Source organism: Bos indicus x Bos taurus, chromosome 18, assembly GCF_003369695.1.
Source record: "Bos indicus x Bos taurus breed Angus x Brahman F1 hybrid chromosome 18, Bos_hybrid_MaternalHap_v2.0, whole genome shotgun sequence".
NCBI lineage: Eukaryota > Metazoa > Chordata > Mammalia > Artiodactyla > Bovidae > Bos > Bos indicus x Bos taurus.
This window is the reverse complement of record NC_040093.1, coordinates 14,057,111-14,084,961: the sequence shown is the minus strand read 5'-3', so window position 1 is coordinate 14,084,961 and position 27,851 is coordinate 14,057,111. Positions and strand designations below refer to the sequence as shown.

The window sequence follows — 27,851 nt, the reverse complement described above, 5'->3', positions numbered from 1 at the left end:
CTGGGATTTGTGGAGGGTGATTTAAATGCCCCTGACCTAGCTCTCCCTCCCAAATGTGGTGACGTCAAAGCAGGCTGGAGATGGTTTCACAGCTACTTCTGAGAGCCCTGGAGAAAGGGAAATGTCCTTGGCCCAGGGGAACTGAGACTTCGAGGGAGGCCACCCCCTGAGCATCCCAGGACCCCCAGAGGGACAACCGAGATACGGGGATGGGGTCCGGGGATCCAAACCAGCTGAGCGGTGATGCTGAGTGTCAGATTCCCAATCCCCTGCCACCTGCTGCCAAAGCGGGGAGGCACCAGGGACAGTAACAAGGAGCTCCTCCCCAACCAGGCCCCGGACAGAGAGCTCTTCCGCAGACTCCAGGACAGGAGCCATCAGGTGGCCCACAGACCCGGCCTTCAGAGGCGAGTGGAACTGAACCTGAGACAGAAAGCAGGGAGCCTGAGGGGGTTCTCAGAGGCGCGAGCGGAGGGGCAGCTGCTCCAAGCAAAGTCTCCTTTATTAAACTCGTGTGGGTGTGTGTGTATGCGTGCACGTATGTGCGTGTGTGTATGCGTCCATGTGTGTGCACACACATTTCACGCCTGGGGCACCACCCCGTAGAGCTGGTGGGGAAGTAACTTCTGCTTCTCGTTGCAACTGTAGATCCAGCGGGGGCGGACGAACACCAGGGAGGGGTTGTCCGTCAAGGCCTGCAAGGGGCGGGGGGCAGTGGCAGGAACGTGTCAGCCAGGAGGGGCTGGGGGATGTGCTGGGGCAGGCGGGGCCTCCTCTCCCTGCCCCTCCAGCACTCACCTCCTCAAAGCTGGGGTCCCACTCCTGCGCGGTGATCACAAACTGGACCCGCTCACTCATGTAGTCCTCAAGCTCCCTGGCGGGAGACGCGAAGAGGCGGAGAATCGGCGCCCCTTCTCTTGACGCCCTCCTCCCCAACCACTCTGAGGCCGTCCTCTCTCCATGCCCACCCATCGCCCCTGTGGGCCACCCGTGGGTCCCCCACTCCCACGTGCCAGGCTCGCCGTATCCATGAAACCGCCAGCTCCTGCCAGCACCAATCCTTTCATAAGGGCGGTGAGGAGCCTCACTTTAGAGAAGAGGAAATGGGGGTCAAGGGGTCGGGGGTGGGGAGTTTGGGGGTGTGGTGTGGGAAGCTATGCATCCAGGGCCCCAGCACAGCGAGCAGGGCTGGCACGGAGCTCCACAGCCTGTGTCGACCCTCAGGGTACATTCCTTCTCCATCTTCCCCATGACCTTTCACCCCCCCACCCCCCGCCCCTGGAGACTGACCCGTTGAAGGCTGTGACATAGCGGCTGAGCGTCCGCCGCTCGTCCCCTGGGAACTCCCCGTAAAGGAAGAAGCGTTTGCCCTGGAAAAAGTCTGCAGGGGAGAGATGGGGCGGGGAGAGCCAACGTGAACCCCTGGAGTCCCGGGGTGCCAGCCAGGAGCCACGAGACACTCAGACTGGACAAGAAGGCAGGCGCAGCGGCTGGATGGGGTGAGGAATGTCCGTGGACACTCTCAGAAGCCATCCCTGACAAGCAGTGGTTCTAGAGAGGCCTAACGGGGTTTTGTTTTACATTGATGGTAAAAGATACTATTAGTGGCAATGTGTTTCTTACACCAGGTCAGTCAGTTCCTTAACTTGGTCTGGGTTGGAAATTTCACATCCTGCCACTTCCTCGACTGGCTGGCCCACTCCTTTTAACCAGTGCCTTCTCTGGCGCTGCCCTTCGGGGTGGCTCTTCGTTCCAGTTTAACATGATTTTCTGTTAAGTTGCCAAGGTCACGTTTGGGGCTTTGGAGGAGGATCAGAGTATGTTCCTGCCCATCACTTGTGAGGAGCCAGGTGGAAATGGCTTTTTCCGGTGGCCACAGACCCTCACCTCCACTCAGAGCCTCTGACTGTCCGGCTCTCCTTTCATTCTCTTTTGGCTGCGCCACGCCACACACGGGATCTTAGTTCCTTGACCAGGGATCAAACCTGAGCCCCCTGCACAGGAAACCTGGAGTGTTAACCACTGGACCACCTGGGGAGTCCCTCTCCTTTCATTCTTGACCAGAAGAGGCTCCGCCTGCCCCCACGTCTGGGGTGATGAATAGCAAGGCGGGTCCCAACAGAGATCGGTGCATCTGTATTCCCTGAGCCCCACCCCTCACCGACAAAGCTGAACCCGGGGGTGCAGCTGGGGTACCTGCAGATTCTTAAAGCCCCCGGGTTGGTCTTGAAGCCAAGGGAGTGGGAGGCCCCTGTTGTCAGGGAGTGAGAAGCTAAAGGGGGTCTGGCGGGCGGCTGGGCTGTGAGGGAGATGGTCACAGCGGAAGTCAGGACGGGACAGACAAAAAAGGATGCTGACAGGAAGGGAACAGGCCTGAGAGGATACGGAGGTGGCAAAGGTCAGGGAGGAGGACGAGGAGCCTGGGAGACAAGTCAGAGTGGGCAGCGGCCATCCCGGGGGGCCTGGGGCAAGTCACCTCAGACAAGTGACAGGGCAAACCCCACATCGGGAGGAGGGGTTCCTACCTGGGAGCTCGGGAACTGGCAGGTCGGGAGACTCCGGGGGGCCCTCGTGGTCCGTGTTCTCATCTGTGGATCCCGCGTACGGGTCCTCACCATTCTCCTCCTGACCAGGGGGCTGCCTTTCTTCCTTCTGCTCGGCCACCCTGGGGAGGCCAAGGAGGGTGGGGAAGGAGCGTGGAGACCGGCTCCCCCTCCACCCAAGGTCGGGGCCACCCCGACCACCCAGCCCCACCCTACCTTCTCAGCTCGTCCTCGGTGTCCCCAGAGTCTTCTGCCCCGTTGTCCTGTCCTTCTGTGAGCAGACGCTTAGTCGGCTTGAGGCCTCTACCTCCCAGCCTCACACCTGAGCACAGGTGGGGTGTCCCAACACCCAACTCAATCGGCCCCCAGATTCAGTTGGGGGTGAGGAGGCAGCCTCCCCCCCGCCCCCCAGATCCACTGTCTGGGATCCAGCCCCATCTCGCTGGACCCAGGAGCTCAGACTTGGAACTCCTTCCCCTTTTAGATGAGGGAGTCTGGGTCTTCAGCGGCTCCTCCCTCAGACTCTGACCTGACTGCTCCGCCTCAGTGTCGTCATTATCTTCCTGGGCCCCTGGTGAGGCTGGTTTGGTCTCTTCTGGGGTTGGGGGTCTCTGGGGTGAGCTAGGTCCTGCTGCCTGAGGGGGCTTGGCTTTGGTCTGGGGGCGCTGAAGAGGGAGGGTGGGTCAGGGAGGAGGGAAGGGGCAATGAGGGTGTGAGTGTGTGCCCGCAGGAGACAGGAGTAGAGAGTTTGGGGTACCATGTCCCCCCGACTCCACCCTCCCCCATGCCGGGCAGGGGACATGGACCTTTCGGGGAGCCTTGGGGGCTTCATTCCCACTGCCGCCGCTGTGAGAGCCCCCCTCGTCCTCGCTGCTCGAGCCTGACCCAGCCATGAGGTACCTGGGGGAGGGATTGGGCCTCAGACCAACAGCAGACATGTCCTCCAGGGGAGGTGGGGAGGGGGCTTAAGAAGCAGCAGGCACTGGAATTTACTATCAATAAACAAATCCTCAGGGTGCAGTTGTGGTCTCCCTCCTGGTCTGCCCCTTCTCCCAGCTCCAGAAGGGCCCCGTGGACCTTCAGCCACCCACACCATAGACCACAGCAATCCCTGGTTTCCCCTCCCTGTGAGGGAAGAAATGTCTCATTTCATAAACAAACAAAAGAAATCAGAAATAATTCTCTCCTTAAAGCATCAAAGTCAGTTTCTCATTAGAATGTCTACTGATTAAGGGGAAAATCTCAAAAGCAAATTCCCTATGTGCCAGGCACTGTTGCCAACACTTGACAGGTTCAGAGTCGCTGAATCCTGAAGCAGGTGCTATTTTTAGCCCCATTTTACAGATGAGGAAATGGAGGCCCAGAGAGATCGAGCGGCCCCAAATCCAGGGCAGAGTGCGCACGCAGCAGAAGCAAGTGAGCCTGCTGGCGGTGCTGCCCTGGCCCCCACGTTAAGACCCTTCTGCACGTGATATGGTTGTTTCCAGCCTGGTGACACCCTTTTCTGGTAAGTCACCCTCACTGTAGAGCCCTGGCTCGTGGGAAGACTCAGAAGGCTTACAGTGGTGGGGCCTTCCCTGGTGGTCCAGGGGCTCAGACTGCTAAGGGAGCCCCTCCTCCCGACAGACGCCAGGCTGACCCAGCCTCGGCTCCTGCCTCTGCTCAGCCTGGCAAACCTCTTCTCCTCCTTGAAGAACCCTGGCTCACTGCCATTGTCCCTGTGGGCCCTCCAAAGTATTTCACAATAAGTCTGGCCCCTCATCAAAGTCACAGGCTCTCAAAAGGAGGGACCGATGTCTGGGGTCCAGCGGTGGGCAGCCCAGCCTGACACCGCACAGGGGTTTCAGATGAATGAATGTCAACAGGTCCCAACACTTCATTCTCCACCCTGAGCCTTTGTGAACGCTGTTTCTCCAGCCTGCAGCCTTTTCCCTTGCTAAGCAGACTTCCCAGAGCCCTCCTGGGACCCCTGGGGACGCCCTCCCTCTCCTCCCCATCTCCCAGCCCTGCCCCTCCTCCTCTGGGAAGTCGGCTGACTCCGGGCTGGCAGGCCACAGCCTCATTTCTCCCCAGATGCCTGGCGCTGCCCGGCACGGGGATGAGGGGCAGGGTTGGGGTGTGCGTGTGCGTGTGTAAACCACACGTGTGCAGAGAGGCCTCACCTCCGTGAGGGCAGCCGCCGCCGCATGCGGTGACAATCCAGCACCCACTCTTTGCGCACGATTCGGCCTCCGAGGCCGAGGACCTGGCTGTACTTGGGGGTGTTGGCAAAGGCACAGCTGGTGGGGAGCAGAATGGAGGGCGGTCTGAGCGGCAAAGGCAAAGAGACAAGGGGCACGGGAGAGAGACAGAGGGGCGGAGGGAGGAAAAGAAAGAGAACAAGAGGCAGAGGATACAGAGAGGCGAGGTGACAGCAGGACGGAGCAGATGGAAAAGTCGGAGAAGGGGCAGTGGGGAGTGACGGGAGGGGACGCGGGCCTACATGAGGTGCGTGCTGTCTGGAGTCCAGTCCGGTCGATACTTGGCCCCCAGCTCAAGGGCCTTGTCCCGGAGCTCCGAGCGGAAGGGGTTCTGGAAGCCACTCAGCACCACCACCACACCCTGGAGGATCTTCCCCAGCTCCTGCGGGCCTGTGCGGGGGGCCTTGGGCTCAGCGCCTTCTCCTTGGGGCTTCCCTGGTGCTGCCCCTCGTGCTGGGGCAGGGGTGCGGGGAGTGGCTGAGGTACGGGCAGGAGCTGGCACTGGGGAAGCCAGAGAGTGGATTCAGTTAGAAAATGTAGGGCTACACCCCCCCCCTCCTCTTTCACACCCAGGAGTTCAGGCTCCCAGCACCTCCTCTCTCAGACCCAGGAGTTCAGACCCCCAGGCCCTCTTCCCTCAGACCCAGGATCCCCGCCCCTCCACCCTCGGACCCTCTGTGGGAACAAGGAATCCAGTTTGCTCACATTTGGGTCTTTTGAGGGCAGGGAGTGAGGGCTGAGCTGATGGTTTGCTGGGGGTCTTCTTTTCTTCTTGGTTTAAATCCAGCTTCCTCTTGCCTTTGGGGGACTCCTGAGGCTTAGGGGGTGGGTTGTGCTGAGGCCTCCAGCTCCTCTCCTCCTTTTCCGCTCCCCCAGGGTCTGGTGATCTCACCTTGAAGGCGCTGCCTGCTGCCTTGGAGGCCGGGGAGGCTGAGGAGGCGGCGCTGGAGGCCTGCAGTGTAGCCGCTGCATAGCTGGGTCCTGCCGGGTCACTGGCTGCCACTGCAGAGGGGGAGAGTGGATCCAGGATGAGGGGGCTGGACCCTCAGGCCTTCTGGGTCACAAAGTGTTGTTCCCAAGACCCAGCAGTGACCAAGGGTCCAGGCCCCAGCCCCCACTCCCTCAGGCCCAGGATCCAGGCCCCCAGCCTTTACTTGCTCAGGACCCAGGCTTTCCGTCCTCACCTGGGGGTGTCTTGTTGATACGACTGAAGAAGAGAGCCCCAGGTTTCAGGGAGCTAGCACTCTCATCCTCCTCCTTCACACGGAACTGGCCGAGCTTGGTCACCTTCTAAGGTCCCACAAGGTCAGTGCAGTGGGAGGGCTGTTGGCAGGTGAGGGTGAAGAGGTCGGGAGAAGGCTCTGGGCAGGGGCAGGCAGAGCTTACCTGGGATGAGACCTCGGCCTCGTCTTTGTCTGGGGGGCTGTGAAACCGTACAAAACTCAGGCCATAGGGGGCATCCTGGGAGAGGAAGGGTGGGAGTCAGGGAGTCTGGCCAAGGACAAAGGCTTGGCCCCCATCCCTTTCGTTTAGAGAAACCCCTTCCTGACTCTTTCCCTCCAATGGATACACACATCTGGGGAGCTGCCTGGTTGATCATGACAAGGATAATAACCACAAGCTGTCACTGAACCCTAACTTGGGGTCAGGTTCAGCACAAAGCCCTTTACATGCTCAGCCCTTGAGCCTCAGAGCAACTGCCAAAGGCTGCAGGGTGTCTAGGCAAATCCACCCTGCCTGCCAATTTCCTGCCCAAGGAATGGGAAGGAGGGCCGCGTGCCACTTCCGTGAGTCAGAAATGCTCCCGGCTCTTTCCTCCTCTGCTGGATGGATGCAGAACCATGAGATGGAAGGATCCTGGATCCCAGGATGGCCAGAAAGGTGAAGTCACTAGCCTGAGATCACAGAGCTAAGGAGTGCAGCAGCCAGGTTTTAAACCAGCGTTCTGACTCCAGATCTCACGATGCTAACTCTGAGGCCCCGCTCTAAGAAGCCACACATCTCCCACAAGTCAGCAGATCCCCCTCCCAATTCTCGTGAGACCTTGCAGGTCACCCTTCCCAATCTCCCTGCAGGAAGCCAAGATTCCTATATGGGGAGGCCGGAAAGCCAATTTTAGAGAACGCAGGGGCCCAGCCTCCTTGTAATTCCCCGGGGAGGAGGACTGTCCGGCCCTCCCAGCCCTCGGGGACTCAGTATCAGCCTCTCGCCTCTCCCGTGGTGCGGGACCAAGGACCCTGCTCCCACCCTGGGTACCTTGCTGTAGGGCTGGCTGCAGACAATTTTGACTCGGTCCCAGCGCTTCTCTGCTGCTGCCCGGACCAGCTTGTCAGGCCCAAAGATACGAACGCGGTTGGAGTTTGAGCCACTGCGACTCTCGGCAGGGGACATGAAAGACGAGGTGACCAGAAGGACCTGGGAAAAGGCAGAGTGGCTAAGGACCAGGCCTGGCTGGTGGCAATGACACCTCCTAGGGAATGGAAGAGCGCAGGGGCCTGAGCAGAGACTAGGGGGTCTCCAGACCCAGCTCTACCTCAGCGCTCAAGGCTTTCAGACGCTTCTCTTCTTCCTGGGTGTCCTGTCGGTCATCCCTGACACAGGCCCCAGAGGGATCCTTCTACTCCCAGACCTGAACCACCCTTCTCTAAATTCCTCCAGAGTCTTCCATATCTGGACATGCAGAGGGCTGCACAGCCTTGGGAACCCTCCCAGATCGGCAGGCCCCAGCAGAGGATATTCACAATGACTTTTCAGAAATGCACAACTGAGGGAGCAGAAGGGAAGTGTTAGGGCCCGAAGGAACAGCCCAGAAACCAAAGAGTAGGGGAGACACACCCACTATTAATTGACTGTCTCTGGACTTCCCTGGCGGCCCAGTGGCTAAGACTGCATTCCCAATGCAGGGGGCCTGGGTTCGATCCCTGGTCAGGGAACTGGATCCCACGTACTGTAATGAAGACTGAAGATCTTAGTGTGTCATGACTAAGACCTGGCACAGCCAAACAAATAAATTAATCAATTTAAAAATTTTTTTGACTGTTTCTCAGTTCAGACCCATCTTTGAAAAATAAAAAAATCAAATATATAAAATAATAAAGGAATATAATGGAAAAATCAAAAAGAAGAAAAAATTTAAAAAACTTTTTTTTATATTAAAAAAAAATTCCACACTGGTGTCTCAGCTCTGGGATGCTGGAGACATTTCTAATTGACAGCTGCTCCTTGTCAGTCTCCGCCAGCAGGGGGAGCTAGAGAGAGAGAGAGAGAGAGGCTGCAAGGCTGAAGAAGGGAGGTGGATTCTTGCAGATCAGGTGGGCAGCATCTCAGGTGTGCTTTGCTGCCGCTTGTGCAGCAGTTCTTCCCGGGAGGTTGGGGGTGGGGGGTGGGTGGGGGGAGTTGCACAAGTGAATTCAGTTTGCAGCATCCCAGGACCTGCAGAACTAGCCTCACCGCACATTCTCAGGGTAGACCAGAACCAGCTAGGGATCACCCCCTCCTCAGGATCTGAGTTTTAGCCCCAAGGGTTCACCTCCAAGCTTCAAAACACCCACATTTCAACAATTCCAACCTCTTCCTTTTGTTCCTCCAACCCTAAGGGTGGTGGCTGCTCCCAGCAGTTGCTTCTGTGTTCTACCTGTGTCTTCTGGCCTCTTTAGTTCAATACTTAGTTACTAATTCTTTATATTAATTCTCTCTGTTAAACTAACTGGTGTGATTTCTGCCTCCTGGTGGGACCCTGACTGATACAGTGGGTGGCACTCATGTTGGTGTCTGCCTTGTTACTGACTTCAGGTGACACAGAGCCTGATTGAATCAAAGGGTTCTACACGGCAGGAATACTTTGGCCACCTGATAGAAACAGCCAACTCGGTGGAAAAGACCTTGATGCTGGGAAAGACTGAGGGCAAGTGGAGAAGTGGGTGACAGAGGATGAGGTGGTTGGATGGCATCACCAACTCAATGGAAAAGAGTTTGAGCAATCTCTGGGAGACAGTGAAGAACAGGGAAGCCTGGAGTGCCGCAGTCCATAGGGTTGAAAAGAGTCAGAAGGGATTTAGTGACTGAACAACAACGTGATGTGAACAGGGAGAACAGGGAGTTCAAAGCATGAGCTCCAACTCAGGAAGAAAGGCATCTTTAATTGCCCCAAAGATGGTTGATTTTATGTAAAATTTTAAACAAGGAGGCCATTAGACTGGGTGACTCTAACGCCTTAGGTAGCTTCAGTAAATCAATCAAAATTTAAGCAAGAGTCGATGAACTCAAATATAAGAAAATGTAATCAACTAATCATGAACAGCCAAGTCCCTTGATTTTCCCAAGTAAGGCAATCGTTTAAGCTCCAGGGAGGTGGGGTGGACTGGGACATTGGGACCGACACGCGTATCCTCCTGATACCCTTTCGGGCAGAGCTGGCTGATGAGATCCTTCTGTACAGCGCAGGGCGCTGCACTCAGGGCTCTGTGCTGACCTCAATGGGGAGGAAATCCAGGAGGGAGGGGATATGTGTGCACGTGCAGCTGATTCACTTTGCTGCACAGTGGAGACTAACACAACATTGGAAAGGAACTGTAGCCCAATAAAAATGATTAATTTAAAAAGTTCACGCTCAAGCCAATTACATAATTGCTCTGCTCTGCTTTCCTGTTTTCGCTCTAAAAACCTTTGTCCTAGCCCACCCACAAAGCACCTCTAATAATTTTTTAGTTTTGGCTACCTAGTTTTTGATTCAAGTTGTCGGCTTAAATAAACTCTTTAAAACATAACGTGCCATCAATTTGCCTTTTCGCACCTTATAAAACCTTTATTTTATTATTGTTATTTTTCATCACACTGCACAGCCTGTGGGATTTTAGTTCCCCAACCAGAGATGGATTGAATCTGGGCCCCTGGCAATGACAGTGGCATCGTAAACACTGGGCCGCCACGTGTGCATGCTAACTAAGTCACTTCACTCATGTCCGACTCTTCGTGATCCTATGGACCGTAGCCTTCCAGGCTCCTCTGCCCATGGGACTCTCCAGGCAAGAATACTGGAGTGGGTTGCCATGCCCTCCTATCCTAACCACTGGACCACCAGGGAATCCCCTAGAACCTTTAGAATAAGAATGTGTGTTCAAGGAAAACCTCACTGGTTGGAATGTACCTTGCATGATGGAAAAAGTACTTGATAAAATTCAACACACATATTCATTTAAAAGACTGGCAGGACCTCACTGGTGGTCCAGTGGCTAGGACTCTGCACTTCCAATGCAAGGAGCCTGGGTTTGATCCCTGGTCAAGGAACTAGATCCTGCATGCCACATATGACCACAACTAAGACCTGGCCCAGCGACATAAATAAAGACTGGCAACATCAAGTATAAATAAGGGTGTGGAGCCCATATACTGCTGAAGGGAATGTAAAATGGAATAAGCCACTCCGGAAAACTATCCATTTCTAATAAGGCTGCAGAAGGAAATGGCAACCCACTCCAGTATTCTTGCCTGGAGAATCCCATGGACAGAGGAACCTAGCAGGCTACAGTCCACGGGGTTGCAAGAGTCGGACACGACTTTAGTGACTAAACCACCACAATACTAGAAGCTGTAGTCTGGGCTTCCCTGGTGGCTCAGATGGTAAAGCGTCTGTCTGCAGTGCAGGAGACCTGGCTTTGATCCTTGGGTCGAGAAGATCCCCTGGAGAAGGAAATGGCAGCCCACTCCAGTATTCTTGCCTAGAAAATCCCATGGACTGCGAAGCCTGGTAGGCTACCGTCCATGGGGTCGCAAAGAGTCGGACATGACTGAGCGACTTCACTTTCACTTTTCCAATAAGGTTAAAACAGAGATCTACCTGAAGACACTGCAATTCAACTCTTTTAAGTATTTACCCCAAAGAGATCTCTATCCAGAGGCTTGTACAAGAAGGTTCACAGCAGTTGTGTTCATAATAATCAAAAAGTGGCGGGGAGTTCCCTGGCGGTCTAGTGTTGAGGGGACTTTGCACTTTCACTCCTTTGCACTTTGCACTCCTGGGGTCTGCGTTCAATCCCTGCCTGGAGAACTAAGATCCTGAAAGCCGCGAGGTGCGGACAAAAATAGCCACCAAAAAGTGGCCACAGTCCAGAGGCCCGTCAACAAGAGAATGGAGGAACACGTTGAGATCTCCGCTTCCAGTGAAACTTCTCAGCAATAAGGCGGAACAGGCCGCTAACCTACACACAATATGTTAGACCCTCAAAAACCAGTATAGAGCAAAAGAAGCCAGCCACACACACAGAAATACCTGAAGACCGCATACTGTAACGCCACTTATATGTAATTCTAGGAGAGGCAAAACTAGTCTGCAGTGACAGAAAAGAGGTGTGGTGGCCTGAGCTGAGGGTGGGAGAAGTGACCCAAGTGACACGAGGGAGCTTGCAGGTAGGCCGGTGATGCTCTGTGTCATTTTTCTTTTCTTTTTTGGGGGGCACACTCCAAAGTATGTGGGGCCTTAGTTCCCCAACCAGGGATCGAACCCAGGACTTCTGCAATGGAAGGCAGAGTCTGAACTGCTGGAACACCAGGGAAGTCCAGTGTTTTATGTCTCAATCTGGGGGATGGTTACCCAGGTATGTACATCTGTCAGAACAATGACCTGTGCGTTTTATTATACACAAAATATACCTCAATTAAAAACAATTTCTCACTGCGAGGAAAAGACCATTTCTTATAGAAAACAGATTCATTCACTTAAAATTATAAACTCTCTTTTTCACAATATGTTTGCTGCTGCTGCTGCTGCTAAGTGGCTTCAGTCGTGACCGACTCTGTGCGACCCCAAAGATGGCAGCCCACCAGGCTCCCCTGTCCCTGGGATTCTCCAGGCAAGAATACTGGAGTGGGTTGCCATTTCCCTCTCCAATGCATGAAAATGAAAAGTGAAAGGGAAGTCGCTCAGCCGTGTCCGACTCTTAGCGACCCCATGGACTGCAGCCCACCAGGCTTCTCCACCCACGGGATTTTCCAGGCAAGAGTACTGGAGTGGGGTGCCATTGCCTTCTCCCACAATATGTTTATTTTTCCCCAAAACATTTGGCTGACTCACCAGCTGGCTCATTATGATCTCCCCAGTCCTGCTTGCATTAATTTAACTCATTTAAAAAAAAGGGATTGGGTCAACATTTAAAATATTCGTAATACAGCAAGAGACTCATACACTTTTGTCACGAATCAAGTAGCTCACAGAGGCGCCCCAAGCAATTTGGAATGTCAATTTGCCGGGACATCTTGGAGAAGTTCTGGGACCAGATAAAAGCAGTTTTGCTCTCAAGCAGGGAAAGGGAAAGTGTTAGTTGCTCGGTCCTGTCCGACTCTCTGCGACCCTATGGACTGTAACCTGCCAGGCTCCTCTGTCCATAGGATTCTCCAGGCAGGAACACTGGAGTGGGTTGCCATTCCCTTCTCCAGTGGATCTTCCTGATCCAGGGATTGAACCTGGGTCTCCTGCATTGCAGGCAGATTCTTTACCACTCAGCCCCCTGGGAAGCCCAAGAATATTGGAGTGGGTTGCCATGCCCTCCTCCAGGGTATCTTCTCGACCCAGAGATTGAACCTGGGCCTCCTGCATTGCAGGCAGATTCTTTACCAGCTGAGCCACTAAGATGCCTGAGTCGTAAAACACAGAGGTGCCTTTGGTTCTTTCTGCAACTGTGATGCCGTTTTGGCACACAGCTTATCACCTGGGTTGGCTCTTTATCTCTTTGAGCCCTGGGCTCCTCTGAAGGGCTGAGGTGGCCCAGGGGCTAGGAAACCCTGAGGTGGCAATGGGGGCATCTGGGGCAGGGATCAGTGGGGGGCACACCTCAAGGCCCAGCTCACCTCATAGTCCTGCTCCCCGGCACCTCCGGCCGAGCTGCCCACCAGTACCTCCACGAAGGCCGAGCCGTCATTCCCGATGTCCACGCTGTGGATCTGTTCCTCCTTCTCCAACTGCAGGGGAGGCAAGGCCCAGGTCAGTGCCGCTCTGTCCCGCGCCCCACCTGGCTTCCCTGTGGGACCTCAGAAGATGGACGACCCCCATCCGGGCCACCTTGTCTCGTTGCCAAGTCAACTCAGTGACAGAGGGAGCAGGGCTGCAGGCTGCCACTGTGTCCCCTGTACACAGCACAGGATGTGGAGTCAGAGTTGGAAAACAGACGCTGACCAATTGTCTACAACCCGGCACCCACGTTGCCGGCTCCACCAGACTCTGCCTGACCAGCTTCTGACCTGGCACCACGGAGCTCTCCTTGGCGGTGCTATGCAGACAAAGGGCACACCAGTTGCCCCTGCCAGCAATCACACAGGATCCCATGGATGCTCCGAGGGTAGGGGCCTGGTCTGGTTTGGCTCACCACGGACTCTGGGTTTGAGTCCCATCTCTGCCACTCCCTAGCTATAGGGCCTTGTCAGCTCAGCTCTTGGAGCCTCAGTTTCCTCATCTGTAAAGTGGGGATGATCACCCTATGTAGGATTATGCACATAAATACCACATTCACAGGGCATGGCATACAGCAGGCACCCTGTAGCTACCAGTCAGGAAGTGTTATTAGTCACTGCTCAATGATTATTTGTTAAAAGAAGGAAAGAACTGAATTTCCCTGGTGGCTCGGGGGATAAGAGTCCGCTTGCCAGTGTAGGGGTTTGACCCCTGGCTCGGGAAGATTCCACATGCCACAGAGCAACTAAGCCCATGAGCCAAAACTACTGAGCCTGTGCTCTAGAGCCCATAAGGTGCAACTGCTGACCCATGTGCCGTAACTACTGAAGCCTGTGTCCCGTGCTCCGAAACAAGAGAAGCCGCTGCAATGAGAAGCCCACTCACTGCAACTAGAGAGTAGACCCTGCTGGCTGCAACTAGAGGAAGGCCACGCTAAAGCAGTGAAGACCCGGCACGGCCAAAAACAAGAACTGACTGTAGGAGGTCTTCCCCCAAAGTCTCTGACAGTCCCATCTGACGTAAACGCATAGAAAGTCATGTGGGCGTGGAGGCAGCTACAGGGGCTGAAGCAATCTCCTACTTTCTATCCTGGGGCTTTTAATATTATTATTTATTTATTTGGCTAACTTGGGTCTCAGTTGCGACACTGGGGATCTTCATTGTAGGATCCTTTGTTTGGATGACCGAGTTTAGTTACTCCAAGGCACATGGGATCTTAGATCCCGGACTAGGGATCACACCTGTAGCCCCTGTATTGCAAGGATTCCTAACCACTGGACCACCTGGAAAGTTTCTGGGGTTGTTTGATTTGGCTCACAGAATTAGAAGTGACTGTGATCCCCCAAAAGTTCCTAGTCCACCGCCCCACACAGCCAGGAACATGTGATGGCCCAATTTGCAATGTCACCTCCCAGCTGGGAGGTGGCCTGGAGACGCTGCTGGCACCCTGCTACAGACAGGAACGTCCCTACATCGGAGGAAGGAGCCTGGGCTTGTGAGGAGGCCAGCCCGAGTTCAAATCCAGCCCTGCCACTGCCAAGCTGTGCAGTTCTGGGTGACATAAAACCTCTCTGAGCTGCAGTTTCCTCATGAGTGAAGGGGGGGCTCCCCACTTCTGAAAGGAGTTGACGGGACACGGAATGCTAACCATCGCAACGCACAGCCACTGTGGCCGCACCTAAGTGTAAACAGTGTGGCAGCCCTGTAGTACCTGTAAGACCGCCGACACCTCTGGGAGCCAGGATCTATCTTTATCTCCACTTCATAGGCGAGCCACTGAGACAGGAAGCAGCTGTGTAACTTACCAGATGTCATGAGGCTGGGCTAAAGCCAGTGACAGCTGGGCTGCCTTCCTTCTAGACATTCTGGGGGAGAATCGTTCCCTCATCTTGTCTGAGCTTCTAGAGCCCCCTGCCCTCCTCGGTGGTGGCCCCTTCCTCCAGCTCCAGAGCCAGCAGTGGCATCGCTCCAGCCTCTGCTTCCATCCCCACAGCTCCTCTCTGGTTCTCCTGTCTCCCTCCTTCCCTGATAAGGACCCTTGTGATGACACTGCTTCCCCCCAATTCATCCAGGCCCATCCCCCCTCCTTGAGATCCTTACAGGGACTTCTCTGGTGGTGCAGTGGCTAACACTCTGCCCTCCCAATGCAGAGGGTCTGGGTTTGAACCCTGGTCGGGGAACCACATCCCACAAGCTGCAGCTAAGAGTTCACAGGCTCCAGCTAAAGGACTGCGCACAACACAACGAAGACGGAAGATCCCGCACGCCCCAGCTAAGATTCAATGCCGCCAAATAAGTATTTTTTAAATATGCTCACAAAGTCTCTTTCTCCATGTAAAGGACACATGCATAGGTTCTGGGGATTAGGATGCAGACAACTTTGTGTGTGTGCACACTCAGCTGGCCAGTCATGTCCAGCTCTTTGCCACCCCAGGGACTGTAGCCCATTGGGCTCCTCTGTCCATGCAACGTCCCTGGCAAGAATACTGGAGTGGGTTGCTCTTTCCTTCTCCAGGGGATCTTCCCAACCCAGGGATTGAACCTGTGTTTCCTGCATCAGCAGGCAGATTCTTTACCACTGAGTCACCAGCGAAGACTGTGACACCTTTAGGGGGCTGTTATTCTGTCTACCACGCTGAGCAAAGCTCTTCCTGGGCCGGGCATCACTGAATCCTCAAGACCACACTGGGAGGAAGGGTCAGTTAACTCCCGCAGCCTTACGGATGGGGAAACCGAGATGCAGACAGGAAAATCAATGCCTCACGTGTCACACACAGGTAATGACCGGCAGAGAAATTCAGACCAACTGCCAGACTACACGCCAACAGTGCTTTCCAACTCCTCAGTTTCAATCCTTGTGGTAAAACCTCAACATCTTGGAACTTGCTTGGTGGTCCAGGGGCTGAGACTCCCACCCTCCCAACACAGGGGACCCAAGTTCCATCCCTGGTCAGGGAACTACATCCCACATCCCACAACTAAAGGATACTGCACGCCACCAGTAAGACCCAACTCAGCCAAATAAGTAAATAATATATATATTTTTAAAGTCAAAAAACTCCTTGCCACCGCCTCCTCTCCCACTGGAGACATTCCTCATTCCTCCTGACTGTAACATCCTCCCCAGCGCTCGTCATTGGACATACGTTTGACTTACTGATCTGTCAGTCTTCCCTTGCAAATATAAAATCTCCACAGGTCAGATGTTTGTCTTGGGATGTCTGCGGCACTATGTGCCTACAACAGCGCTGGGCCTGCAGAAGGCGCTGCGATGAATGAAGCCACAAATGAATCCATCCACCCTCAAGTCTCCAGGGCCTGTCTCTGCGCTGACAACTCTTACAGCTCTGTCTCCAGCTCCAGGCCCAATCCCTAACTGTCCCTTGGATACTGTTCCTTGTGTGTCCCAAAGCCACGGCAAAGCTGGCATCCAACCAGCGGATGACCTTCTCAGACTGCCCCCCGGCTCTACGTCCTGCCATGTCCCCGTCGGTCTCCCAGGCCAGAGAAGCCTGAGCCTCGTCTGGCTCCTCTGGCTCTCTCACTCCCCACTTCCTGTCTCTTCTTGCTCCCACTGCAACAGCGGTACAGAATTAAATGAGATGTTCCTGATCATAAAAGAGCCCAGCAACATCATCCAGTAATACACACGTGAATCCCCCGCTTTACACAAACACCTGCATGGTGACACAGCACTTCTGAAAACATTATGTCACCACATTTTCACGGTAACCCTGGGCTCCCATCACATTATCTTCCATGGACAGATGAGAAAACAGCTTCTGAGAAATGAAACCATTTGCCTGAGGTCACAGGGAGAGTAAGAGGGAGAGATGGGGACTTGAATTCCACCTGAGATTAATTTATCAGCCACCTGCATCTCTCTCTCAGTTGAAAATACCGGCTCTAGGCGAATTGTATAACCTCTCTGGGCCTAGCTTCTTCATCATACAAGGGGATAATAATAGATTGGAGGTGATGGGATTTTTATAAGGATTCAATGAACTAACCCATATGAGGCATTTAGAATGGTAACTGCCAGGGTTTTTTTTTCTGGGGTGGGGGGCATTTTCCCAAGTTGGGCATTGAACCTGGGCCTCGTGGCATGGAGTGGAATCCTAAGCACTGGCCCACCAGGGTATTCCCAAACATTAGTAACTCTGAATAAACCATTAGCTCTCATAATTCTGACTATACTACCTTAAGGAACTATGAAATATTAAAAGTCCAAAAATAACTCACAAAATCTTGTGACTTTGAGTATAATTCCTGGGAGGAGAATTCTTAGCTTCTCTCTAATTTGCAAAAAGGTTTATGAACCAAAACATTTGCAGAGCCACAGGGTAAGACAGACGATAATATATTTAACACAATCTGGTAGGCCTTGTCCCCAGCATCACTCCCCAAACACCCTTACATTGGAGGGATGAATGCGGCCAAAATCAAGAAGTGGAGGACTTCCCTGGTGGTCCAGTGGTTAATAATCCATGCCTCCAACGGGGCAGGGGGCTGGGGGCAGGTTCAATACGCAGCTGAGGAACTAAGGCTCCAAAGTGTCATGTGGTGTGGCCAAAAATTAAAAAAAGAAAAAGACAGTGACTTCCCAGGAGGTTCAGTAGATACGACTCCACGCTCCCAATGCAGGGCGCCCAGGTTCCCAACCCTGGCCAGGTAACTAGATCCCACATGCTGTAACTAAGACCCAATGCAGCCAAATATGAATAAATATAAAAGAGAAAAGAAGTCAACATATGGACACAAAGAAGCAAGAAAAAGGTGTCTAGAGCACCCACACTGGGTTCAGCTCTCAGCACCGCCATGTATGAGGGGTGATAACAGCTCCAACACCATCTGACACCCTGCAGAGCCAGATCACGCAGGGCAACCCCCAGGCAGCCCCTGGGAACACGCTAGCTCGCTTCTCCCACCAGTTCCTTATGCCTGATGGGAAGAGCCTGTTGGGAAGTCTGTCACCATCCTGGGTCAAGCTCCCCTTTTCCCTTTGCTCCCTCCAACTTCACCAAGCTCGTACCAAAGCACTCTGCATTCCACAATGGTCACTAAGACTGGCCACTTCACTTTGGCCCTTCCCAGGCCTCAGTTTCCCCATCTTTAAAATGAGGTTGATTGCCTTAGATGATATGAGACACCTTCCAGTCCTAAGCCCAGGGCCTTGAGAAGCAGAATGTGTGGCAATGGTTTACTCTCTTCCAACTGAGGATGATAAGGCTCTGAAAAGAGCAGCAACCTGCCTGGACCACACGGATTCATTCCTGGCCTAGTCCTTGCATCACCCATCTCCTCTGCTAAGGGCACAGGGACCACACTGCTCATTGTCAGGTGAGGTGGTGGGGACCAAAGAGACAGTGCCTCAGCTCACTGCCAGTTAACTCCAGAGTAGAGTCCGGACCCTGGACCTCCAGCTTTCTATTAAGGAGATGGAGGGAGGGAGACTTCTCTGGGGGTCCAGTAGTTAAGACTCTGAGCTTCCAGGGCAGGGGGCTCCAGTTTCGTTCCTGGTCAGAGAACTAAGATCCCACACGCCACCCAGCAGAGAGGGGGGAAAAAAAAAAGATGGTAGGGGGCAGCTGGCAGAATCACCTGGAGCACCACAGAGATGGTCTTCTCACCCGCCTTGGCTGCCCGCCATTTACGGTAAGTGTCTGCCTTGAGAAGGTTTTCTGCACAGTAGGTCTGGAGAGAAGAGTAGAAAAGTGAACGTTAGGGTTCAGAGGTTAGAGCTATGTCCCCAGCTCTCAGATTAGTCTGAGAGTTCTCTCAAGCCCTCTGATATCACCGAGGTTTCAGTTTCTTTATTAATCCCCCCACACTCTGGGGTTTCAGGAAGAATGGATACATGTATATGTATGTGTGAGTCCCTTTGCTGTTCACCTGAAACTTACAACATTGTTATCTGGCTGTACCCCAATACAAAACCTTCTAGTGTTAAAATAATAAATCCCCCCACACTCTACCTCGAGTCCCCTCCAACATTCTCCCCTGGAAATTCACCTCTGCTCCTTCCCAGGAAGCAAAACACCCTCCTTTTCTCTCAGCAAATTCCTCTATCCATATCTCTCCAGAATTCCCTATGGCCTCCCAGAAATTCTCCCATGACCCTCCTAGAATTCCACAAAGTCCCCTTTGTGAATGGAAAACCAAAATGAAGTCCGTATTGCTAAAAGTGTTCTCTAAAATTGACCGGGGGGCCACTGAGGAATTCTGACCAAGCAGGTCGCAGCTACAGTGGAATCTGACCTTTTGACCACTTATTGTATTCACACAGGCATCCAGAATATGTGCCAGAACCTCAACGTACGTGTCAGACCCTTACCCTCTGGTAACTCAGGACTGCTTCTTCTTTAAAGCCAAATATTTCTTTCCGTGTATCACAGTCAATTAGAATTCTCTCCACACGACTTTAACAACCTGCTGACCTCTGTCCTCACAAGCCCGATTCCCTCTGCCAACACTCCGTTTACCGGAACCTGTCTCCCAAACTGCAATTCTTAAGGACCCCAATAAAGCTCTTTCTTGGCACCCCGCATACGGAATATTTTTCAACACCTGTGAGACTCCAAAAGTTGTAGAGCCCGCTGACGAATTCCTTTACTACTTCCACCCTCCCCCACGCCAGTCCCTCACCGAGTCCTGGCTACTGCAGGACACCACATGGCGGAGGCGGATCTCCGGCATGTCAACGTCGTGTGGGCTTCGCCTGACCCAAGAGATGCACGAAGGTCTGAGTTTGGGGGGCTCACAGGGGGTGCGCCCCGGGCGGCCTTTACTGCGCAAGCGCAGGAAGCTCGGGCCTTTCAAACCGCGGCGCGCCGGCGGTTACGTCACTAGTGCGCATGCCTAGTTCATCTCTCCGGAGAGCAGCGAGAGGCGCCGAGTTCCCTAGCAACGCGCTTTTCCCGCCTCGCTCTGGCCAACCGCTCTCTCGCCCCTCCTCCCGGTCACTTCCTAGCAACCGGCTTGGCCCGCAGGATTGGTCCCCAGCAGAAATTCGCCATCCTCAGCGCCCCAACTGAAGCCTGAAAAACAAGAGGCCGGCAATCTTGAGTGGATTTTTTCAGGAAGCCGGGAGCCTACCGCAACAGGATCCCCTCCATGGCTGGCTGGCTGGCTACCCTCCCCACGCCCAACACACACAGACACACACGGACACACACACACACACACACACACACACACACACACGGACACACACACACACACACACACACACACACACACACACACACACACACACACGGACACACACACACACACACACACACACACACACACACACACACACACACACACACACACGAGAAAATCTCTGATCCCTGAAGGTCAGGCCTGAGGCAGAGACAGTGTGTGCTGCTGCTACTGCTGCTAAGTCGCTTCAGTCGTGTCCGACTCTGTGCGACGCCATAGACATCAGCCCACCAGGCTCTGCCGTCCCTGGGACAGTGTGTAAAGGGCCTCAATAAAACACAAAGTATGTGCTCGAACCAGACACACACCCAGCCTTGACTGCTTCCAACCATGCGTCACTTTTCCAATGTGAACTTGGGCATCTGACCACTACCATCCCCATGCCCTGAACAAGCACCCCTCTGTTCAGTCTCTGAGAGACCCAAGTACGTCGTGGGGTGGCGTCAGAAATGGAGAGAGACCAAACACAGAAAAGGGAGTATGAGCTATGCATGCCCCCGCAAAACAAGCCTGGACTTGCTGGGCACTCACAGGAAGAGCCTCACCCACACTGGGCACCTCTTGGGGACAGAGAGAAGGGGGAGGGTACCTGAGTCCTAGCAGCTGCTCTACCCTACAGGAAACAAAATGACCTGATTCTGATCTTGGGCTTCACGTTAGAAAAAAAGGGGGTTAGGGCCGGGGCAGTGGGACCTGATGGAAGAGAGGGTTGGAAGCCCAGATGTCTGGGGCTGCATGGAGGAGGGGGGTGGGCACAAGATGCCACTGCTCCTTTTGGATTCTGGTTCCCTCTTCCCCACTCAGAGCTGCAGAGACCTACCCCCAGGGCTTACATCATCATTTCTTAGCCTAGGGGTAAGGGAGGTCCAGACCGCCCCATCTCAGCTTCCTATAAGAACACCTGGGGACCTCAGGCCTTCAGGGTCACTATCCATCCACCATGAAGCCTTCCATGAAACCTGAGACCTTCCTGGTGGCCTCTGCTCTGCTCTGCACCCTCCTGGGTCTGGGTAAGTGACTAGGGCTCTGGACTCCAGGGACCCTTAATACAAGGAGTATGAGAGAACATTCTGCCAGGTCCTCAAGGGAAAAGGGAAAGAGGAGGTGTCTTGGGAGTTGAAATTCATGGAGAAGGCAGAGTGTAAAGGAGAGAAAGCCTAGGTCCCCAAGGGAGGAAGAGCTAAAAAACATGTGGGTTTAAATCTCTGAGAAAAGAGGGGTTTGGATGGGCTCTGGTCCCTGTATCCCAGGCAGTGTCTCAAAATAAGACACCTGAATTCTAGAAAAATCACATGAGAGTATGATTAGTATTTTTAATTAGTATGAAAAAAAATGAGGCGAGGTCAAGACATTTCCTTTCTCCCAGGACTCTAAGCAGTTCAGGTCCCCGGTGTCCTCTTCCTTAGCTGTAGGAGTTCAGGCAGCTCCACTTTCCCCAGGACCCAGATGCCTTGTGTCTGGGCCCCCAGTTGCCTCCTCTCTCAGCACCAAGGAGTCCAGGCCCTTATCCTTGTAGTCCTCGATCTTTCTTCTTGACCTGGGATGCAGATCTCCTCTCAGGTACCCCTGCCTGAGCGTCCACTGCCTACCAGACTAAGACAGCCTGGTCTCCACAAGGAAGGTGATCCCACTTCCGAGAACCAGCTGCACCTGAAGGCTCACAAAAGTCCATGAAGGACTTCCACAGGGGTTCAGTGCACAATCTCCCTGCCAAAGCGGGGGACATGGGTGCAATCCCTGGTCCAGGAAGCTTCCACGTGCACTGGGGCAATTAAGACCCTTCAGCACAACTACTGAGCTCATGCTTTAGAGCCTGTGCTCTGCAACCGGAGAAACCAGCACAAATGAGAAACCCCAAAACCGCAAGTAGGAAGTAGCATCTACTCACTACAGCTAGAGAAAAACCAACAGGAAGCAGGCACCCAGCAGAGCCAACAATAGAAAAAAGAAAATTAATAATATAAAAAATATTTTTAAAGTCCATGGTATTTTCAGCAGGATCCCTCAAGGTTTATTATGGGGTCTAGCATCGAAAGTTCCCAGCCTTGTAATTAGATAAACTTGCTCCCTGATTGGAGTTGCTTTCTGTCCTGCCGCAGAAAGCAGCTTTGCTCACAGCACCTTGGCACCCTTGCTGAGCTTCAGACAGATCCCTGTTCAGCGGTCAGTGTCCCACCCATGAAAACCAGGGAGACAGCAGTCCTTCTTCCTTCAGACCCCTCCACCCCATCCCCGTCTAGATTCGGGAGTAATGGCCCACAGACTATGGCACCTTTCACTAGAGCCCCGCTCTCTAACTGCAGGGTACCCACTGAGCTGTGAGGTGTGTGTCAGTGACGGTCCCAGTTGCAGAGGAAAACTGCAGACTTCGCCCCGGATGAGGACTCCTGCATAGTTGTCGTGACTGAGACCAACAGAAGTAAGAGGGCAGGGGCTGGTATCACATGCTGGGGAGGTCGGGGGTGCCTTCACGGTGGCAGGTACCGCCAGGCGCTGGGAGAGACCTTGAGTGATGATTACGTCAGGAAAGAGGGAAAGGCAATCTCGAGGTGGGTGGTGGACAGAGAATCCGGTGGAATGACAGAAACCACTGTTGCCAAGGATTTCTGAAGATGAGACTCCAAAGAGAGGATGGGGAGGTGCAGATACAGACTTTCTTACCAAAGAAGTAATTAGGAAAGCAAAGGACATGGGAGAAGAGTGAAATCCAGAGAAGGGGGAAGTCTAATATGTAAAAGGTGAAGGGATGGGTGTAAAAGAGACTTGGGTGAGTTGCAAAGAATGTGATCAGGTTGATTCTCTGGGGCTGCGAGGGGTCTCCCAGAGATGCGGGCTGCAAGAAACTGTTCCTGACAAGAGAAAGCGGGTGCTACTGGGGCTGGTTGAGTTGGGTGCGAGCTCAGTTGTGTCTGAGTCTTTGCGACCCCATGGAGTGTAACCCGCCAGGCTCCTCTGTCCTTGGGATTTTCCAGGCAAGAATACTGGAGAGGCTTGCCATTTCCTCCTCCAGGGGATCTTCCCCACCCAGGGATGGAACCCGTGTCTCTCGCATCTCCTACATTGGCAGGGGGGTTCTTTACCACTGCACCACCTGGGAAGTCCCAATATTGTCATAGAGAGAGACGTACAAGGACAGATGGTCCCTGGGCGCAGTCCATGAAGTTGCAAAGAATCAGGCACAACTGAGCACCCACACACCCAAGCACGGCGGGTAAAGAGCAGAAACCCTAGGCTTGGAGGAGCCCACCCCGTCTATGGTCAGGAAGGGGAAGGCCAGGGAGACTGGAAGAGACCACTTTACGAAGACCTGAGAGTAGCCAAGAAGAGCAGCAAGAGATCATAGCTAGGAAGTCTGGGGAGTGACCCTGGGAAATCTGGAAGCGTCTGCCTTAGATGGAGAAGGAAATGGGTGTTACAGCAGGTGGGGATGGCAGCCCCATCCCAGCATCTGGTGGAAGGAATTCCAGGGGTCAGGGGAAGGCTGAAGACTGGAAGAGACCATTCACACAGGCATGGGGGTAGTCACAGGTGGTCTGGAAAAGACCACTCCAGGTGCGACCTCTGCAGGATGGCAGTGGGGTGGGCCTGGGGCTGAAAGGGCCACCCTGGAGACTCCAGCACAGCCAGGAAGGGGGAGGATAGGCTACATACGTAATGAGCCATTCAGATGATGCCCCAGGCACAAAAGGGGCTTCAATTTGGGGAGATGGAAGAGACCTCTCTAGACAGCAGTGGGCTGGGGCAACTCTAAGGTGGGGGAGACACCCCAGGGCAAGGGTCCAGACCAGGGGCCACTGAGCCCCTGGCCCACGGCCATCCTGCAGAGGCCTCCTTGGCAGTGACCAGCTACAAGGGATGTGCGAAATCCAGCCAGTGTGAGTCCGGATTCTTCGGCTTCACCATGAACCCTGAGAACTACATGGGCTCCAAGAGGCACTGCTGCCAGAAGGATGGCTGCAACCAGGACCCCCTACCCGGTAAGCCCCAGCTGAGCCCCACAGCTGGAGTCCCTCCCTGCCCACCCCGCCCCTGCCAGAGCCAGCTGTGGGCACCTGTCACTGACCTGCACTGTCACCGGGGCAAGCGTCTTCCTTGCGCTGAGCCTCGGTTTCTTCTCCTGTAAACTGCAGTGTCCAGGGACTTCCCTGGTGGTCCACTGACTAAGCCTCCATGCTCCCTATGCAGGGGTTGGATCCCTGGTCAGGGAACTCAATTCCACAGGCCACAATTAAGATCCAACACAGCCAAATAAACATTGTTTTCTGAAAATGCAGTGTCTGTTACCAACTGCTGTCCCCTGAGTGGTTGGGAGGTTGGGAAAGGGACTCACGTCTCCGATTACCTTACCCTCCACCCTCCTCTTCAGCGTTCGTGAGAAACCATACAGAAAATGGCCTTCGGTGTCCTTCCTGCATCGCTGCCTTTACGGAAACATGCACTGCAACTGCGGAAGCACTCTGCGTTGGCGAGGAAACCCACTGTGTCGCTGTGTCTGGCCTCATGTGGCCTGGTAAGGGGCACCTGGAATTCGGGAGGAGGGCACAGGGGTTCCAGACAGGCCGAGAACTGGAGCTTCGTGTTTCCAGATTCTAAGGGAGAGAGTGGCTCCAAAGATCTGGGGGAGAAGGTGGCTGGGGCATATGACCCTGGTCTAGGAGGAGGGAGGCTGGGGATCCTGACTCTAGTCTAAAATCCCCTCCAGCAGGTGACAAATTTGCCGTCCAGGGCTGTGGTACCAAGACCGCCTGCCACAGCAAGCCCGGGACCCTGGTGCCCTCAGGCGCTCGTTTGTTCACCATCAACAGGACCAGCTGTCTTTGAAGCCCCCAGGCTTCTGGCAAGGCTGAGTGAAGAACTGAGGCCCATGTAGTGTTTGGCCTCCATTCCTTCTCAGCTACGGTTCTAGAAATTCCTACGGTTCCCACGTGTCTATAAACTAAACAAGTTAACAGAACAATCCTGTCTTTGTGATGTGCTGTGTTTCGGGGATATGGGATGCAAAAAGCAGGGGTCTGAACCCTTGGGAACACTTTCTTTGGAAGAAAGAAAGGGACGATGCTGCCTTTTCTTAAGGGGTTACTTCCTGCCTGGTCCCCATGCTAAGTGTTTTCCATGCGGTACCTCATTTCATAATCACAGCTCAGTGACGCTGAAAGTATTGCCCCCATTTCACAGAGGAACACACTGAGGCATGGACTGTGGTGTCACTTGCCTTCGGTTAAAGAGCTGGGAGGGTCAGACTCCAGAGTCCATGATCACCTCTCCTAGCTAACCTGTTTTTGCCCCAGAGTTCTCGTTTGTAAAATGTGGACATAATACCTATAACCTCAAAGGGCTGTCTTAAGAGTCAAATGAAAGAAAACGAAGAAAGGACTTAGTGCACCTTTCAGGGGCTTCCCTGGTGGCTCAGACAGGAAAGATTCTGCCTGCTAATGTGGGAGACACAGGTTCGATGCCTGGGTCTATAAGATCCTCTGGAGAAGGGCCTGGCAACCTACTCCATTATTTTTGCCTGGAGAATCTCACGGACAGAGGAGTCTGACGGGCTCCAGTCCATGGAGTCACAAAGAGTCAGACCCCACTGAGTGGCTGAGCACACTGCACTAGCACCTTTAAGACAGTGTGGGCTCTGGAGACAATGTGTCTGGCCAAATACTTAACGACCCTAATAGCCACTACTTACTCAGTAGCCATGTTTGGCAGCTGCCAGACCTTGGCATCTATCAAGATAGTCTGGATTATGCTACAGGAACAAACAAGTCCCTAAACTCAGTGGTTTCAAACAACAAAGTTCTATTAGTCTGTTCATGCTGTACTAATGTGTGTAACAAACCATGCCCAAACTGAGACTTGTAAAAAGAAACATTCTTCTTCCTAAGGGTTTGTAGGTATTGAGGTGGCTCTGTTTCTGGCTGTGGGCTGGTGGGTTTGGCTTCAGTTTGGGAAAGGGGCTCTAGTTCTTCTCCGTGGGTTCCAGAGCCCTCTGGGATTGTGACTCCCTGGTTAACGTCCTTCTCATGGCAGATGACAGGGGCACAGAACCCAAGTGCACCAAAGGTCCCTGCGGAGGTTGGGGTGAACAGGACTTCTATCCTGCACACAACCCCAGCATCCCTCCTCTCCAGGGACCCAGGACTCCTCACCCTGGATCCCTCCTCCCTCAGACCCAGAAGTATAGGCTTCTAGCTCACAGAATCCCAAGTATCTTCCACCTCCTGAAACCCCAAAGACAGACCCACAACAGAATTTCTACTTTTTTATTCACTCTTTCAAAAAACACCACAGGCAAAGCACCCCGTTGATTCTCCGGGCTTCATGGTTCCCTACCTCAGTGGACACACATTTATCGTTATCCAGACAAGGAGGAAATTCAGCTAAGCTGATGAGGCTTTTGGACCTCCTCTGCTTCTGCCAGTGGCAACACTGAATTTCTTTGCTTGAATTTCTGCCTTCAAGGGCCTGCCAGCCTGCAGGTGCCCCGTAGACTCACCCTGAGGTCAGCTAGTGATCCCTCAGCAAGGGAGTCTTCTGTCTTTTCTGTTTGGGTGCTCCCAGAGAGAGATGCCTCGCTACCAACTTGCAGATGGAATTCCTACTCCCCAAGAGGGACCAAAGGGTCCCCAGTTCTCTCACACAGATCCCAATTCCCTCCTCTCCGTGGAGACCTTTCACCAGCCACGAATTACGAAGCAAGGACCACAGCCTCCTGGGGAGCCAGGAGTCTGAGACTCAAAGAACTGTCCTTCCCCCAAAGAAGACTTAAAGCCCTCTTTGGATACAGGCCTATCCCCCAACCCCAGAAACCTACATCGTATACCCTTTATGGCTCAGAAGCCCAAGGATTCCAGCTCCCTGGGGAACCCAGAGCCCCCCTCCTTCATGTCAGTATCCCAAGTGTGAAGGAGACCGCCTTCATCAGCAATTAGGCGTCCACCTCCTCCTCCGCAGGGGGACTAGACACCTATTAGATCTACTTTCTACTCTTGAGAGACCAAGATAGCCCCATTCCAGGAGTCCAAACCCTCAACTCCCTTGAGGAGTTCCATAGTCTGATGGTGGTCCCCAGAGAAATAAGGAATCCCGTTCCTAAAACTCTATTTCCCTTCAAGACCCAGGAACCCTGGTGACCAGATGTCACCCACTCCAGCCCCTAATCAGAGCCCTCATTCCCTTCAAGCACCCAGGATTCTGACAGCCAAGCCTTCACTCTGCGATCTCTCAGGCCCAAACTTCCCATGCTAGAGTCTGGACCCCGTGTCCTCTCCCTCTCACTGGGTTTTGAGTCCTCAGCCCGTGGCAGAGCCAGGCACCTAGGGCCCTGGGCACACACGGAAGCCCAGGCCCTCAGCCCACCTCTCACTACACGGGCACCTGCAGCGCCAGCACTACCTTGGCGTCCGCGTGCATCTTGACCAGCTTGCACCAGGACGGCCAGCGCTGCGTGCCCTGGATGCTGTGGGATGCTGGCACAACTCTAATCTCCAGCTGTCCCTCGACAGGCTCCGCCAGCAGGGGGAGCCAGAGAGAGAGAGCCTCAGCTGCTGCGAGGCTGGTGGAGTGAGGCTGGATTATGCAGGTCACGTATTCAGCACCTAAGGTGTGCTTGAGGCCGCTTTGGTAGTGGGGTCAGCGGTGGGGGGGCGGGGTCGCGCAGGTGAATCCAGATTGCAATGTCCCAGGACCTGCAGAACTAGCCTCACCGCACGTTCTCAGGGTAAGACCAGAATCAGCTGGGGATCACCCCCTCCTCAGGATCTGAGTTTCAACCCCAAGGGTTCACCTCCAGGCTTCAAAACACCCACATTTCTGTAATGGCAGCCTCTTCTTTTTCTTCCTCCAACCCTGAGGGTGGTGGCTGCTCCCAGCACTTGCTTCTGTGTTCTACCTGCGTCTTCTGGCCTCTTTAGTCAATGGTGGTGC

General features: G+C 53.8%; 2 protein-coding genes across 7 annotated transcripts; one reads left to right on the top strand and one right to left on the bottom strand.

The window, feature by feature from the left end:
- Window positions 1-484: 484 nt before the first annotated feature.
- On the bottom strand, window positions 485-19,570 carry XRCC1 (X-ray repair cross complementing 1). Of its 5 annotated transcripts, none has more exons than XM_027515606.1 (17): window positions 19,371-19,550; window positions 18,327-18,419; window positions 12,626-12,736; window positions 7,040-7,198; window positions 6,170-6,244; window positions 5,968-6,073; window positions 5,676-5,785; window positions 5,489-5,600; window positions 5,026-5,284; window positions 4,706-4,822; window positions 3,350-3,443; window positions 3,073-3,208; window positions 2,760-2,814; window positions 2,526-2,665; window positions 1,291-1,381; window positions 799-874; window positions 485-695 (listed from the first exon to the last, which is right to left on the bottom strand). In XM_027515606.1, the coding sequence occupies exons 1-17, from the start codon at window positions 19,419-19,421 to the stop codon at window positions 582-584; spliced, it is 1,899 nt and encodes a 632-aa protein (XP_027371407.1). In that variant the 5' UTR covers window positions 19,422-19,550; the 3' UTR covers window positions 485-581. The 5 variants fall into 5 exon arrangements, with proteins under 5 accessions (XP_027371407.1, XP_027371404.1, XP_027371403.1 ...); XM_027515603.1 differs by having other exon boundaries at window positions 5,489-5,594; window positions 19,371-19,534; XM_027515602.1 differs by having other exon boundaries at window positions 2,760-2,811; window positions 5,489-5,785; window positions 19,371-19,570.
- Window positions 19,571-20,763: 1,193 nt separating this feature from the next.
- Window positions 20,764-24,886, top strand: LOC113875742 (phospholipase A2 inhibitor and Ly6/PLAUR domain-containing protein-like). Of its 2 annotated transcripts, none has more exons than XM_027514434.1 (5): window positions 20,764-20,941; window positions 22,235-22,350; window positions 23,756-23,908; window positions 24,298-24,441; window positions 24,637-24,880. In XM_027514434.1, exons 3-5 carry the CDS (start codon window positions 23,833-23,835, stop codon window positions 24,750-24,752), a joined length of 336 nt encoding a protein of 111 aa, XP_027370235.1. In that variant the 5' UTR covers window positions 20,764-20,941; window positions 22,235-22,350; window positions 23,756-23,832; the 3' UTR covers window positions 24,753-24,880. The 2 variants fall into 2 exon arrangements, with proteins under 2 accessions (XP_027370235.1, XP_027370234.1); XM_027514433.1 differs by having other exon boundaries at window positions 20,766-20,941; window positions 24,634-24,886.
- Window positions 24,887-27,851: the final 2,965 nt, after the last annotated feature.